This window comes from Tenrec ecaudatus, chromosome 3, assembly GCF_050624435.1.
Source record: "Tenrec ecaudatus isolate mTenEca1 chromosome 3, mTenEca1.hap1, whole genome shotgun sequence".
NCBI classification, from domain to species: Eukaryota; Metazoa; Chordata; class Mammalia; order Afrosoricida; family Tenrecidae; genus Tenrec; species Tenrec ecaudatus.
In genome coordinates, this window is record NC_134532.1 from 75,586,493 (window position 1) to 75,600,521 (window position 14,029).

The 14,029-nt window shown below is 46.4% G+C and overlaps 1 protein-coding gene across 2 annotated transcripts; it reads right to left on the minus strand.

The window, feature by feature from the left end:
- Positions 1 to 672: 672 nt before the first annotated feature.
- On the minus strand, positions 673 to 12,000 carry SCOC (short coiled-coil protein). Of its 2 annotated transcripts, none has more exons than XM_075543765.1 (4): positions 11,904 to 12,000; positions 4,833 to 4,904; positions 4,269 to 4,349; positions 673 to 2,482 (listed from the first exon to the last, which is right to left on the minus strand). In XM_075543765.1, the coding sequence occupies exons 2-4, from the start codon at positions 4,852 to 4,854 to the stop codon at positions 2,340 to 2,342; spliced, it is 246 nt and encodes an 81-aa protein (XP_075399880.1). In that variant the 5' UTR covers positions 4,855 to 4,904; positions 11,904 to 12,000; the 3' UTR covers positions 673 to 2,339. The 2 variants fall into 2 exon arrangements, with proteins under 2 accessions (XP_075399880.1, XP_075399879.1); XM_075543764.1 differs by having other exon boundaries at positions 4,269 to 4,352.
- Positions 12,001 to 14,029: the final 2,029 nt, after the last annotated feature.

The window sequence follows — 14,029 nt, forward strand, 5'->3', positions numbered from 1 at the left end:
CGCTGGAGAACTGATGCAGTGGAATCCTGGTGTTGCCAAGGAACACTGGAAGTAGGGTGGTCTTGGAAGAACAGCCGGATGCCCCTTGGAGGCGAGGACGTTGCAACTTTGGAAGTTGGACAGTCTATCAGGGAGCGCCGGGTCTGGTCAGGCGCAGGCCATCATGCTTGCTGAAGTAGAGGATCAGTGAGAGAGAGGACGCCCATCCAGGAGATGGAGACTGGCAGTGGCTGTGACAATGGATTCAATCAAGGCAGTGTTTTCTTCTGTTGTATCTGGGGTGGCTGTGAGTGGGGGCTGACTGCACGGCACAGAACAGCCTTGATGGTGGCACGTCACCGGCCTTGTCCCCCATGGCGCCACTAGTGGCATTAGGTAGCATTCTGATATTTACCTACCGAGCTGCCACGGCTCCTTAGAGTAATCCGGCTTGACCAGAACAATCCAACTCCCTTTCCCTTGGAGAGCTAGGATTCCTTGCCTCTTTATTGGAATGCTTTCATTTTTAAAATTGATATGTGTAATACCCAATGTTTGTTTTATTAAAGATCACCTTTCTCCACATGCCCAGTGATATGGATCCCGAGGACAGGTGATTGATCCTTTGGCTATGCTCAATCCCAGATACACCACAACATACCCAGCACCGGGACAATCATGACAAACACACCATCTCTGAAACGGCTTTTTATTAAACAGCAAAGTAGAATTGCAGCAGAGTTTTTAATGCTTGTAAATTAGATCACAAAAGGGAAGCATAATGTCTGCCGTGTAACGATCAAGTATTCATACAAAGGAAGTCATTTAACAAATCCATCAGTGCAATCATAAGATTATTCCATGATTAAAAGTAGCCCCAAGTCTAAACCATAAACTATGTTAGTGGAGCTCTTCTACTGTAATAAACATTTTAACATTATTTGTGATGCCATTTTTAAGTGGAAACTACAAATGAATTTTTAAAAATTGTTCAGTAAAAGGATGCCCAAGACTCTGTAAATCAAATAACTGGACTTACAGAAAATTCTGGGAGAAGTGGTGAGCGAGAATACTGCGGACGGTTATCAATTAGTACACAGGAGGGCTCTCCCCTTCTTCTTCATGATTCTGATACTAACACACTCGGAAGAGTTTGTGCAAAAGATAATCTTAGAGGTGCTATAAATCACGGGTTCCCAGACATATTTGGTTCATCACCCCCTTTTCAGAAAAGAAACGACTCAACGCTGCCCTGACAATTGAAAACGTTTGTACTACAGCCAGAATAAAGTGTAGGTATCTGCTTTTGCAGCCCCTGAATCACTCCATCACCCCTAGGGGGTAGGATGGCCGGCCACTTTGAGCAACACTGCTTGCTATAAATAAGCCTTAGAAGGCCAAACACTGTGTAACTGCTTTCTTCTAGATGTGGTTTACATTGCTGCTCTGACGTCAACCCACTTTCGCATCATTTGCAAACCCAAAGGCATAAACTGTAGAGGTGACAACACAAATTTGGAATGAAGACCTTTGGAGTTGGCTACGGTTGCTTCCTAAGTCTTTTTCTGCTCTGTTTTACCCAAGGTTTTCGCTTTTAAGCATGCACAATATTTACCCTCCGGTGCCACGTCAGTCATCTTGTGCAAAGGGAAGTTTGAAAATTCCCAGTTTGAAAATTCATAGTGTCAAGGAATAATCTTTATTTCCATTCAATTTATTAAAAAGAAAAACAACCATCCTATCTTCTAACTATAACAAATACACAAGCCCCAGCTGAGAAGGTTATTTTGAGTGCGTTACGAGGACGTCAGGTTGCTCTCATAAGTGATGGACTAGTGAAACCGCTCTTCCAAATGTGAGACCATGCTTTTGGTTTCCTCCGGGGCAGGGAGATGGGAATGGAGCGGCCAACGGGAAAGAGGCACACGACGGCGGACAGGGGACATAGAAAGCTGTGCATTCAGTACAGGATTTTGGTCACTTTTCCACAACATGGTAGTTATTTTCTTGTGTCATCTTGGTACTACACGTATAAGACAGTGCTAACCCTAAAAATGCAAATTGGATAAAACATTCGTTTTCAAGGTTTCATAAATATAAGCAATTCTAATTATAAAGTCTCTACAATACATTTGCACATTTCCATTGACTAACATCATATACAAACTCGGAGAAGTCTCCTGTTCTGTCTTAGTTCTCTTAACTTTGCCTAGCTCTGCCATTATCTTCATAAAACTACTCGAGGAAGCCACAAACAAAGGGACGGAGACGTCTGGAATCTATCCAGGTGAAAGGAACACAGAACCGAGGAACAGAAACCACCCAGCAGCAATGCCATGAAGCTCAGAGCTCTCGGGCCCTTACTTTCTTTTGCTTTTGGTGTCAGTTGTTTGGAAAACGCTAGAAGCTGACATGAGGTTTTCTATATATTGTCCAAGAACTTGGTTTTCCGATTTTAGCTTCAGGTTTTCTTCCTTAACTGCGTCTACCCTTGCAGACAGATCTAGATTGGAGAAAAAACAAAAAAGGGTAACAATGACATTACCAAATGTTGTTTATCTAAACAAGCTATCACTGGCTACACCTTATGACGAGCACCTTGATGGCGAGGACAGTCACCAACTAATTTTCAGAGCTTCCTTCTTAAAGGGGGAAACCAAAACCCTGACATGTGGTTACTGAATTCAGATTGCTTTCGAGAAATTAGGGCAAGTGGCATCAACTCTGCACCAATCAGGAAATCCTTTTTAAGAACCAATTTGGGCAGGTTGAATATAGGCTCTTGTTCTGATGCGCACAGGGTAGCCGTGAGCAGGAACAGAGCCAACGGCACCTGACAGCAACAAAGTCAGCAGGTATGTTTCATTAACTCTTAAAATGGCTATTCTTTTATAAGAAAACCATACTTTTTAGAACCAGAAGTCTAGTTCCTATCTTAGGATTTTATATATGGGATATAGGCAGCCAACTTCCTCTAGCAACTAGTCATATAGTATCTTTATATGAGCACGCAATGAAGGAAGCACGGTTCCTGATGATCAGATTGTAAAATTTACTCTCTCCCTTCATTTCACAAGTACGTGTGGTTATGCCCACTGTGAGCCAGGGCCTGCTCTGGGAGGTGAGCGTGAAATAGTGACCAAGCACAAAGGATCTCGCCTTTGAAGAGCTTACATGCCAATGTGCGCGGTGTGTGTGTGTGTGTGTGTGTGTGTGTGTCTAATAAAAGGGGGTGAGGAAAAGGCATTAAACAAGTGACTATAAATCAAACAGAGAAAAGGTATGAGAGCTAAGAAGGATAGTGATTAGGAGGGAAGGTGCTCTTCAACTGGCAATGTCAGGGGAATCTGACCTGAGACCTAAATGAAGTGAGGGAAATGAAGCCATGGAAATATGAAAATAACTACGGGAGGAAGACTCAGACCAAGGAACAGCAGCTGCTAAGACACTGCGCCGATGGGTCACTGACACCGGAAGGAGCAGCAAGGAGCAGAGTGTATCTGAGGTGGAGATGCCCAGCCAGAGCGAGACTGCGTGGAGCGGGAGGGAGAAGGCGCAGCTGTGGACAGGAAGGCCTTGGCTGTCGCTGCGTCCAATGGGAAGCAGCCCGAGGGCTCTGAGTGACGCCAGTGCTCCCAACAAAACGCAGCCGCTTACTTTCGTCTTAAAAACAAGTTGTTTGGGTGGTGGTTCTCATTTTCTCCATTTGGTGCAGGCTATTTTTCATACAGGCATATCCATGCCATCGAGTGGCTTCTGACTCACGGCCACCCTCCAGGGCAGAGGCGAGCTGCCCCCCGGGTCTCTGAGTCCGTCATCTCCTCTCGCAGAACAGCGGTGGGTTCCAAAGGCTCGAGTGTGGTGAGCAGCCACCCAGACTCCACTAGGCCAGCACGACTCCAAACACAGGTGTCAGCCAACTAAAGTGAGCTTTCCCACAAGGCCGAAGCTTAAACACAAGCTCTCGTGTATGAACGAAATAGCACTAAATCACTTACTGAAAGAAAAGAGACATGACAGAGGAACATACTATGAAGGGGGCTCATGAAGTTCATGGAAAGCCGGAATTGAAAGATAATGGAGTTTTCCTGAACTTTTCCTCGTTGTACCTCCCTCTCCTGTAAAAGCATTAGCCAACACTGTAGGCAGGAGGGAGGACGAAAACACGATGGAAACGGACTTCCAGATTTATACCTTAAAAACCGTGTGCAGTAACCTGAAGTTTAGCAAGATAAACGCTATTGCCCAGATCGGAATGTCAGTCAAGAAAACCACAAATGCCAACTCACCTTCCAGTGTGTGCTGGAGTTCTAGCACTTGATTAATCAGCCGGGTTTTTTCTTCCAGTTCCACCTGATTCTCGGCATCAACTGCTGCAATGAGAAGGCTCATTTACTATGAGTTCACAGAAGGAATTCCTGTGTGTGGCTTAGTGCTTAAGAACCGGCAAGATGCTTTCTTTACACCCATCATGCTCCTCCGGGAAGGAACACTGGACACCCCCACGCTGCGCAAGGCAGATATACTATGAGCTCCTAAACCTCCTAACTCTGCCATCGATGGATGCCGGCTCACAGCGACCCTACAGGTGGGATTCCAGGACTGTAACTCTTTAAAAGCTTGGAAAGCCTCTTCTTTCTCCAGGGGAGTGGCTGGTGGTTTCAAACCACTAACCTTACGGTTAGCAGCCCAACGAGTGACCACTCTGCCACGATGGCTCCCTTTCTAGAACCAGATGGGTAGCCGAGATGCTAGTCTTCTTCCAGGAGTTGTCCCTCCCTCCTTCCCACTGCATAACGAAGCAAAAGCATCCCACCGACCAGGAAAGTACCAGATGGAAAAGGCACACGCACCGTCCATGTCGGCATTCATCATTTTGGGAAACAAACTTTTGGATCTTGGATACAGAGTCCTTGATGAATGATCTGCAACGATGAAAAGTTGGAAACAAACACATCCAGTAACTAAGGCAGAGTTTCAAAAGATAATGAAATTATGTGGGCTAATAGGCACCCTAGCACATATTTTATTGTTTCTAAGAGTAAAAGACCAATAGCAAAGAGTATATATTAATATTTTTCAGAGAGAGAGAGAGAGAGAGAGAAAGATGTTAGTAAACAATAGAACATGTTAAGTTCCTTGTTACTTATAACATTTTAAAAATACATAATTAAATTGGATACCATTGTATATCTAGTAAATAGTTTTTCTGAAAAGCAAGAGGTGATCAATTCTAGTAAAGTTTTAAAAAAATACATAAATATTGAAAAATAAATTTAGTTGTATATGTTTTTTGGAAAACAGTTCTATAAAAGGATCCATAAAAACATTTAAATCTCTTTTGCTAAATAATTTTACTCATGGACATTTAGCCTAAGGACAACTACAATGAAGGGAAAAGTTACATAAGAAAGCTCATGTAAGTAAATCTTATTCACAATCCAAGAAATAAGAAACAGCTTAACTACTCAGAAAATACTAAATGATCATTGTGCTCTCCAATGGAGTGGCTTCTAAAAAGAATTATAACCCTAACATGGGAGAATGTTGATAAACTGTCCATTCACTGATGTAGGGTACGTAAAAGATACACTAATATGGATAAAGCACACCATAAAATGAGAAACTTTGGGTTTTAATATTCTTATATTAAAGATAGTAGGGATAAAGACAAATCTTTTCCAAAATAATCTTCATCAGTAAACTGTTTAATGTTGTATTAATACATTCAAGTCAAAAGGAAAATAATAAATAATAATGTAGCTAAAACACTACTGTGGAAGAGTGCATGGTTTAAAATCAGGAGGGTGTGTCAGGTTGCATCCTCTCCCCAGACCTGTTCAATCTGTAGGCCGAGCACATCATCAGAGAAGCCGGGTTGTATGAAGAAGAATGCGGCATCAGGATTGGAGGAAGGCTTACTAACAACTCAAAATGCAGATTACACAACCTTGCTTGCTGAAAGTGAGGAGGGCTTGAGGCATTTGCTGATGAAGATCAGTAGTCTTTAATATGGATTATAACTCAATGTAAAAAAAAGACCCAAATCCTCACAACGGAGGGCCACTAGGCAATAAGATCATGATAAACGGAGAGAGTGCTGAAGGTGTCAAGGACTTTGCCTTGCTTAGCTCCACAATCATGCCTCATGGAAGCAGCAGTGAAGAGACCAAAAGACCTCAAAAGAAGTGCTGCATTGGGTAAATCTGCTGCACAAGACCTCTTCAGTGGTGAAGAGCAAGGCTATTGGTTACTCTGAGGACTACGCTGTGCCTGTAAGCTCCACTGCCTCACACGCATGGGAAAACTGGACACGCAATAAGGAAATCTAAGAAGAATCGGTGCATTTGAATTGTGGTGCTGGAGAAGAACACTGAAAGTACCAGGGACTGCTACAAGGACAAAGGGATCTGTGCTGAAGAAATACAGCCAGAGTGCTCCTTACAGGCAAGGATGGCAGGACTTCGTCTCAGATACTCTGGACATAGGGTCAGGTGAGACAGTCCTTGGAGAAGAACATCACGTTTGGTAAAGTGGAGGGTGGTGACAGAGAGGAAGGGCCTCGAGGAGATGGAGTGACACAGGGGCTGCATCAATGGGCTCGGGCAGAGGAAGGGTTGTGAAGATGGCCCAGGAGCATGCAGTGTTTCCTTTTGTTGTGCAGAGGCTCAGCGCTGACTCAATGTCATCTAACAACCACGTGGAATAAATGACGATGCTCCACATGCCACCTCTGAGTGATCACTCACTGCCATCGAGTCAACTCATAGTTGTAATTAATCCACCAAAACAGAGTAAGTAGACAGAAAAAGAATCAAACTATTGTTTGGATAAAAACCTATAAATCAGCAGAACACATCAGGACACTGGGAACTGTGCTCCTCTGTTGCTAACCTTCATTTCACCGTCAATGTGCTCAAGTGCACTCAGTAATGACGCCAGATTGCTGCCCCAAACAGATCTGTTAACGCATCTACTGCCTGGAAGCAATTTAGTTCTACCATGCTGTTACTTTTTCAACAAGTATTTGCTGAGCACCTACTATTGTCGGATAAGTGTTGGACTGCTAACCACAAGGTCGGCTGTTCAGACCCACGAGCTGCTGCTCGGAAGAAAGAGGAGGCAGTCTGCTCTCACACAGATTTCCAGTCTCGGGACATGTCAGGAGCAGTTCCACTCTGTCCTGGAAGGTCATGCAGAGTAGCAGTGGGTTTCGGGTCTGATTACTACACCCTAGGCACTGCTATGCTTCCGTCTGCGGAACCGAGAAAGCCCGGCTGTCTGAGAAGCTAGAATCACAGTCACGTTTCTAGTAGTGGGGCTCCTCTGATTTCTTGTCACAGGTTTATGGACTTCAAAGGAAGTGTAGCTTAGTCCCCATTAACTGCCAGCTAGTCGATTCTGACGCTTACCAACTCCACAGGAGAGAGTAAGACTGCTCCATAGGGTTTCCCAAACTATATATCTTTCAGGGGTACAGACAGCTTCATCTTTCTCCCAATCAGGGCTAGTGGATTCAAACTGTTGACCCTATGGTTGGTAGCACAATGCTTAACTCACTGTACCACCGCACCCATGTAAATCCAAACAGATGGATTACTATATATTTTCCAAGGGGTTGTTTTTCTTATTATCTGGTAAGTTACTCAACCTACCTATATACTTGAGTATAAGCTGAACCAAAAATCAGCCAAGGTACCAAATCTTATCACAAAAACTGCATTAAAAAATGTGCTGAACACCAGCCTGTGCCATCATGAGGCGTCAAAGGGATCAGGTATCAGGCATCATCAGAACAAAAAATCTTATCATAGTGAATGAGGGTGGGGGTGTGGAGTGGAGACCCAAAGCCCATTTGTAGGCCACTGGAGATCCCCTTGCAGAGGGGTCTCGGGGAAGAGAAGAGCCAGTCACGGGTGCAGTGTAGCAACGATGAAACATACAACTTGCTTCTAGTTCCTAAATGCTTCCTCGTCCCCGTCCCCCCATCACCACTCATGATCCGAATTCTCCCTTGCAAGTCTGGCTAGACCAGAGGATGTACACTGGTACAAATAGGAACTGGAAACACAGGGAATCCGGAGTGGATGATCCCTTTAGGACCAGTGGTGTGAGTGGCTTAAGTGGAGAACAGGTGTTTTGAGAACGATGAGGGCAATGAATGTACAAATGTGCTTTACACAATTGATGTATGTATGGATTGCAATGAGAGTTGTATGAGCCCCTAATAAAACGATTTTTTTAAATGTGCTGAAAAACTCGGCTTATACACGAGTATAGACAGTATTCTAGTATTTGAAGATCACGCTTTGAAAAGTTGTTGAGATTTAAAAAAAAGTTGTTGAGATGTCTGTGTTCAAGTATTTTATTTTCTTTCAAAATATGTGGAATCCTTCCTCAGCTGTGCATCACTGAGCCGGAAGCGCCCCGACACACTCCCTCAGCGTATCCCGGGATGTGCCCCGTGCAAAGCTGCGTGCTCCAAGCATAAGAGCCCTGTACGTCGACCGTTGCTATCACATCACTCAAACTCCACGCTTTCTTACACATGAGGGAAGGCTCCTATGAATACCTAAAAGGTGGGAACGTCAAAACAAATTCGGGGTGCTGAGGCTCTGTTCGATCCAAGGCTGCTCTGAGTACCAGGCACTTGCCTTAGCCCTGAAATGGAGTCTCTGAGATTCCACACCTCTAACCTAAGCTATGGCCAGTCACGTATTACAGAACATCTCAAACAACAAGAGTTAATTCTGGGACCTACTCTCATCCAGTCGTGGTCAGTGGACGATAGTCCAGAATCTTTTGGGTCACTTGCATCCAGGAGTCAGAAGGCATGGTGAAAACAAGCATCAGGAAGTATGGCAAACATTAGGGCAGTGGTTCTCAACCTGTGGGTGGTGACCCCTTAGGGGGTTGAAGAACCCTTTCACAGGAGTCACCTAAGACCATATTTCTGATGGTCTGAGACACCACTCCTCTATCCGTCTCTAGACCCACATGCAGGTACGCCCATAGATGGGGTGGTCACCACAACATGAGGTACAGTATTAAAGGGAGGCGCCATTAGGAAGGTTGAGAACCACTGCATTAAGATCAATTTAACTAAATAAATGATCTTTTCTATGCCCACACACCTAACCGTGACCAAAGACTAACACAGTATCAAATAAATGTCTACAATCTCTACTCATCGTGTTACAGTATCCCTCTTCCCCAGAGGACCTTGAGCACAGTGGTAGGAACGTGAACTGTGCCTGAACTCAAACGCCAGCTCTGCTGTGTGTAGGCTCGAGAACCCTACACTAAGGCAATCGCTATGTTCTCAACCAGTTTCCTAATCTGCAAAGTAGGAAAAGCAAGAGAATGTAGATAGAGGGTTGTTGTGAGGATGTAATGAGTTGATACACACACATGCATGATTATTAGTACACAGTGCATAATTCAAGAAATGTAAGGTATCATGTTCTCTTTTAGCTTCAATCATTTCAACCAACTGCCATCAAGTAGATTCTAGCTCACAACATCCCTACAGGACAGAGTAGAACTGCCCCCTGGGTTCCCCAGGCTCTTAATCTTTGAGAGGGCAGCAAGCCTCATCTTTCTCCAGCTGGTGTGTTCACACCGCTGACTTTGTGGTTAGCAGCCCCAAGGGGAACCCCCTAGGCCACATCGTATGTTGTAGATGCCTATTTTACAAATAAAGAAGCCAGGGCTGGCGATGAGAATGGCCTGCCCCAAATCACGAAGCTAATGACCAACAGAGCCGAGACTACAGCTCATGCCCCCCAGCCTTGCCCAGCAGCCCACCCGAGCTACACTCAGACAGGAGACTGGGACGCTTGAGACTTTTTCCCTAGTCCTGTCCAACCGCAACCACCAAATTTCGCTGCATTTAAAGCAGATTTTCCTCTATGATCCAACATCAACTGTCATCTGCTTTGTGCATTACTGTACTTCCATCGTTATTTCATCAAATGGATAGAAGGATACAGCAATATATACGCACGACACAAAATTCCAAAAAGGTTAGTCTGTCTCAGGTTTTACAACCAATGTCTGCACCAGAAGTCTGTTCGTGAAGGTGTTTTGGGGTCCCATGGAGTTTGGGCTCATCGCGACCTTATGTGCAACAGAAGGAAGCAGGGCTGGGCCTGTGTCATCCGCATTATTACTGTTATCAATCTCACTGCTGCAGACACTGGGTCAATCCTCCTGATGGCAGGCCTTCCTCTTTGTTGATGGCCTCTACTTTACCAAGCAGGATGTCTCAGCTAGTCTCTGTTAGCAGGAGCCCTGGTGGCATAGTAGTTATGCAGGGGCTGCTGACTAGGACTGCTAACTTTGAGGTCAGCAGTTCAAAATCACCAGCCGCACCTCGGGACAAAGATGTGCTTTCTACTCCTGTAAAGAGCTGGTTTTAGAAACCCATGGGGGCAGTTCTATCCTTCCCTGTAGTGTCACCATGAATCACAATCAACTCGATGCCATTATGTTTGGTTTCAGTCGCTCTTTAAAACAAGTCCAAAATATGTGAGATGAAGTCTTGCCATCTTCTAAGGAGCATTCTACTTAAACTGCTTTCCAGATCGAACTCCAAAGTCTCTGCTTTGTTCCATCAAATAGACGAAACTCTCATGTGAGTCTTATCATAATTTATGGGGCCCTGGTGGTGCTATGGCTAAGCTCAGCTAATGGAAAGGTTGGCAGTTTGAACCCACCCAGGGGCTCGTTGGGAGGAAGGTACCTTTGACTCACAGAAGCCCCTGTGACAAAACAGAACTACCTCATCAGGTTTTCTAAGAGCCTTAATGATGCTGCTGGTAAGTGTTAGACTGCTGGCTGCAAGGCCCAGTGGTTCAAACCCACCTGCTGTCCTCTGGGAGAAAGAGGTGGTTTTCCACTCCCATAGAGAGCGGCAGCCTCCAAAACCTTTTCTAGCGTCACACTGAGTCAGAATCTAAGGCAGTGGGGTTGGTGGATAATCTTTGTAGAAGCAAATCACCAAGACATGGACCACGGAGTAAGGGGTGTGCGCAAACACCAAGCTTTCCCATGGGGCCCAACCTGAGTTACATGGTAGGGCAGTGCAATAGTGACAGGGGCTTGCTCTAAATGACAAGAACGCCACAGCACCCAACAACAACCAGAGCCGGCCAAACGGTTGGCAACCTCGGATGCCAGATCCCTGGGGCATTTAGGTTGAGAACCAAGCAACTGATGATCCATTTCATTCCCTTAAGCTGCAGGGGTACGCAGAGTTTGTTCGCATTAGGTCAAATCTGACGCTTTGTTTCGATTCCGGAGTAGGCGAACCCCGAACCCCTTTTCAAATTCGACAAGACCCTGGGGGCGATTTGAACGAATGAGGAGCCTTGGGGAGGGGCTAGAAGGCAGAGTGTATCGGCATGTTGGAACACCTGGCCCAGCAGCTGCCCTTCTGTTATGTCATAGCACCGGGAGGCCGAGACGCTGGGTCAAGGAACCCTTGTCTTTCCACGAGAGTCGCCCTTTGGTGTTTAATCCTTATTCCCCACTCCCACCCCAAACTTGCCAGCAAGACTTTCGAGAGAAGCTGAAAGAACAACGAATCCCAGCGTAGCTGTCAACGCCCAAAAGGACCCCACTGCTTCCCCGTCTCTTGGGTTGAGCGCCCAGCCAAGCACGGTCCCGCGCCCCCAGGCGCCCTCCCGCAGCCCGATCCCCGACTGGAGTGTGCGCCTGGGGCCGGGGCGCACGGGGGCCGCAGGGCCCTGCAAGACCACCAGAAAGGGAGCTGGCGCAGGGGCTCCGCAGGGAGCCAGGCCTCAGCCACCCGCCACAACAGCCCCAGGCCGCTGTCCTGCACCCCGCCCCTCCAGTCCTCCGGCCCTCGAGGCCCGGGGCCCTCAGCTCCCGCCGCCGCCGCAGCCCGGGACCGCCCTCACCTGCTGTTGGAGGCGCCGGGAGAAGCAGCGGTGGGAGGACGCCTCGGGCCGGACGCTTGGACTTACTGACACTCGCAGCCCCGCCTTCTCCGCCCACAGAGCGTGCGCCAAGAGGAAAGTCCCGCCTCGTCCCGCCCAGACTCCAGCCAATCCTGACTCAGCACTGACGCCTGCGCACTAGCTGGCTGGAGCCCCAGTCCTATCTCCTAAGACACCGATTTGATTTTGCCATAACAAAAGAACGTTGGCATCCAATCAGGTTTGAGGCTGTTATGGGCGGGGGGAGTGGGCGTGTCCTGGAAGAACTACAGCCAATAACCGTGAGGAGGCGGAGTTAAGCGTGTGAAAGCCAGCCCCAAAGAAGTGGCAGGACAACCTCAGCCACAAACCAAATTCATTTCTATCAGGGGATTCCAACTGACAGCGACCCTATAGAACAGTGTAAACGCCTCTGTAGGAGCCCTGGTCGCATAGTGGGCTACGTGTTGGGCTGTTGAACATAATGTCAGCAGTTTGAAACCACCAGCCACTCCACGGGAGGAAGATGAGCATTTGACCCCCGCAAAGAGTTACTGTCCTTGAAACCCACAGTGACTCTACTCTATAGGGTCACTCGATGGAAGTCAGTGGGTTTCTGAGCTGTAACTCACTACAGGAGTAGAAAGCCTCCTCTTTCTTCTTAAGAGTGGTTACACTTTGGTCTGCGATCCCCAAGGTTGGCAGCTCGAAACTACCAGTCACTTCTTGGGGAAAAGTTGGGACTTTCTACTCCCATTAAATTACAGTCTTGGAAACTCATAGAGGTAGTTCTGTCCTTTCCTCTAGGGTTGCTATGAGTCAGCAGCGGCTCAATGACAGTGAGTTTGTTTGTTTTAGGCCAGAGGATGTACACTTGTACAGATAGGACCTGGAAACACAGGGAATCTAGGGCGGATGATCCCTTCAGGACCAGTGCTGAGTGGCGAAACCGGAGGGTGGAGTGAGAGTGGGATAGAAAGGGGAACCGATTACAAGGATCTACATGTAACCTCCTCCCTGGGGATGGGCAACTGAAAAGTGGGTGAAGGGAGTGGGTAAGATATGACGAAATAATAATAATTTATAAATTATCAAGGGTTCATGAGGGAGGGGGAAAATGAGGAGCTGATACCAAGGACTCAAGCGGAAGGCAAATGTTTTGAGAATGATGATGGCAACAAATGTACAAATGTGCTTGACACAATGGATGGATGTATGGATTGTGATAGGAGTTGAATGAGCCCCCAATAAAATGATTTTTTTTAAGTGGCTGGTAGGTCTTCAGTCAAACCACACCCACATTAACAGGTCAATTAAAGCTTCCCAGCAACCCTATTAATACCTTAGTGAAAATGCCCGTCGGATTTCTAGAGCTGTACATCTTTATGGAAGCAGACTACTATCTCTCCTGCTGAACTGCTTGGGGGTTTCAACCCACAACCTTTGGTTAAGCGATCAAGTTAACTACTGTGCCACCAGGGCTCCTCGGTCTCAATACTCAAAAAGCAAACAAACAAAAGCATCACTGTTACCGAGTGGATGCTAACTCACAACGATCCCTTTACAAGTTTCCGAGACTGTAACGGTTTAGGGGACCAGAAAGTCTAGTCTTTCGTCAGCAGAACTGCTGATGGTTTTGACTTGCCTACCACGCAGATCACCACCCAATGCTTTACTACTGCACTACCAGCGCTCTTCCTGGACATCTGGTTCGGAAACCTTGAAGGGATCTAGGAAGTCGGTATCACCACATGCTGAGTGTGAAAGGAATTAGAATGAAAGAAAATTGGTGTTTGTGGACTAAAGAGAGTGAGATACCCAAAGCAATACTTTGGTTCCTCAACACTCAAAGCAGCTCTTCACACACACACACACACACACACACACACACACACACACACACACACACACACACATTCCCCTAACACATTCCTGGGTCCTGAGCTATCCTCACAATCATTGTTATGCTTGAGCCTATTGTCCAGCCACTGTCAATCCACTTCCTTGACAACCTTTCTCTTTTCATTGACCTTATCCTTACCAAGCACAACGTCCTTCTCCCAGGACTGGTCTCCGTGATAACATGTTGAACGTTCCACATCACAACA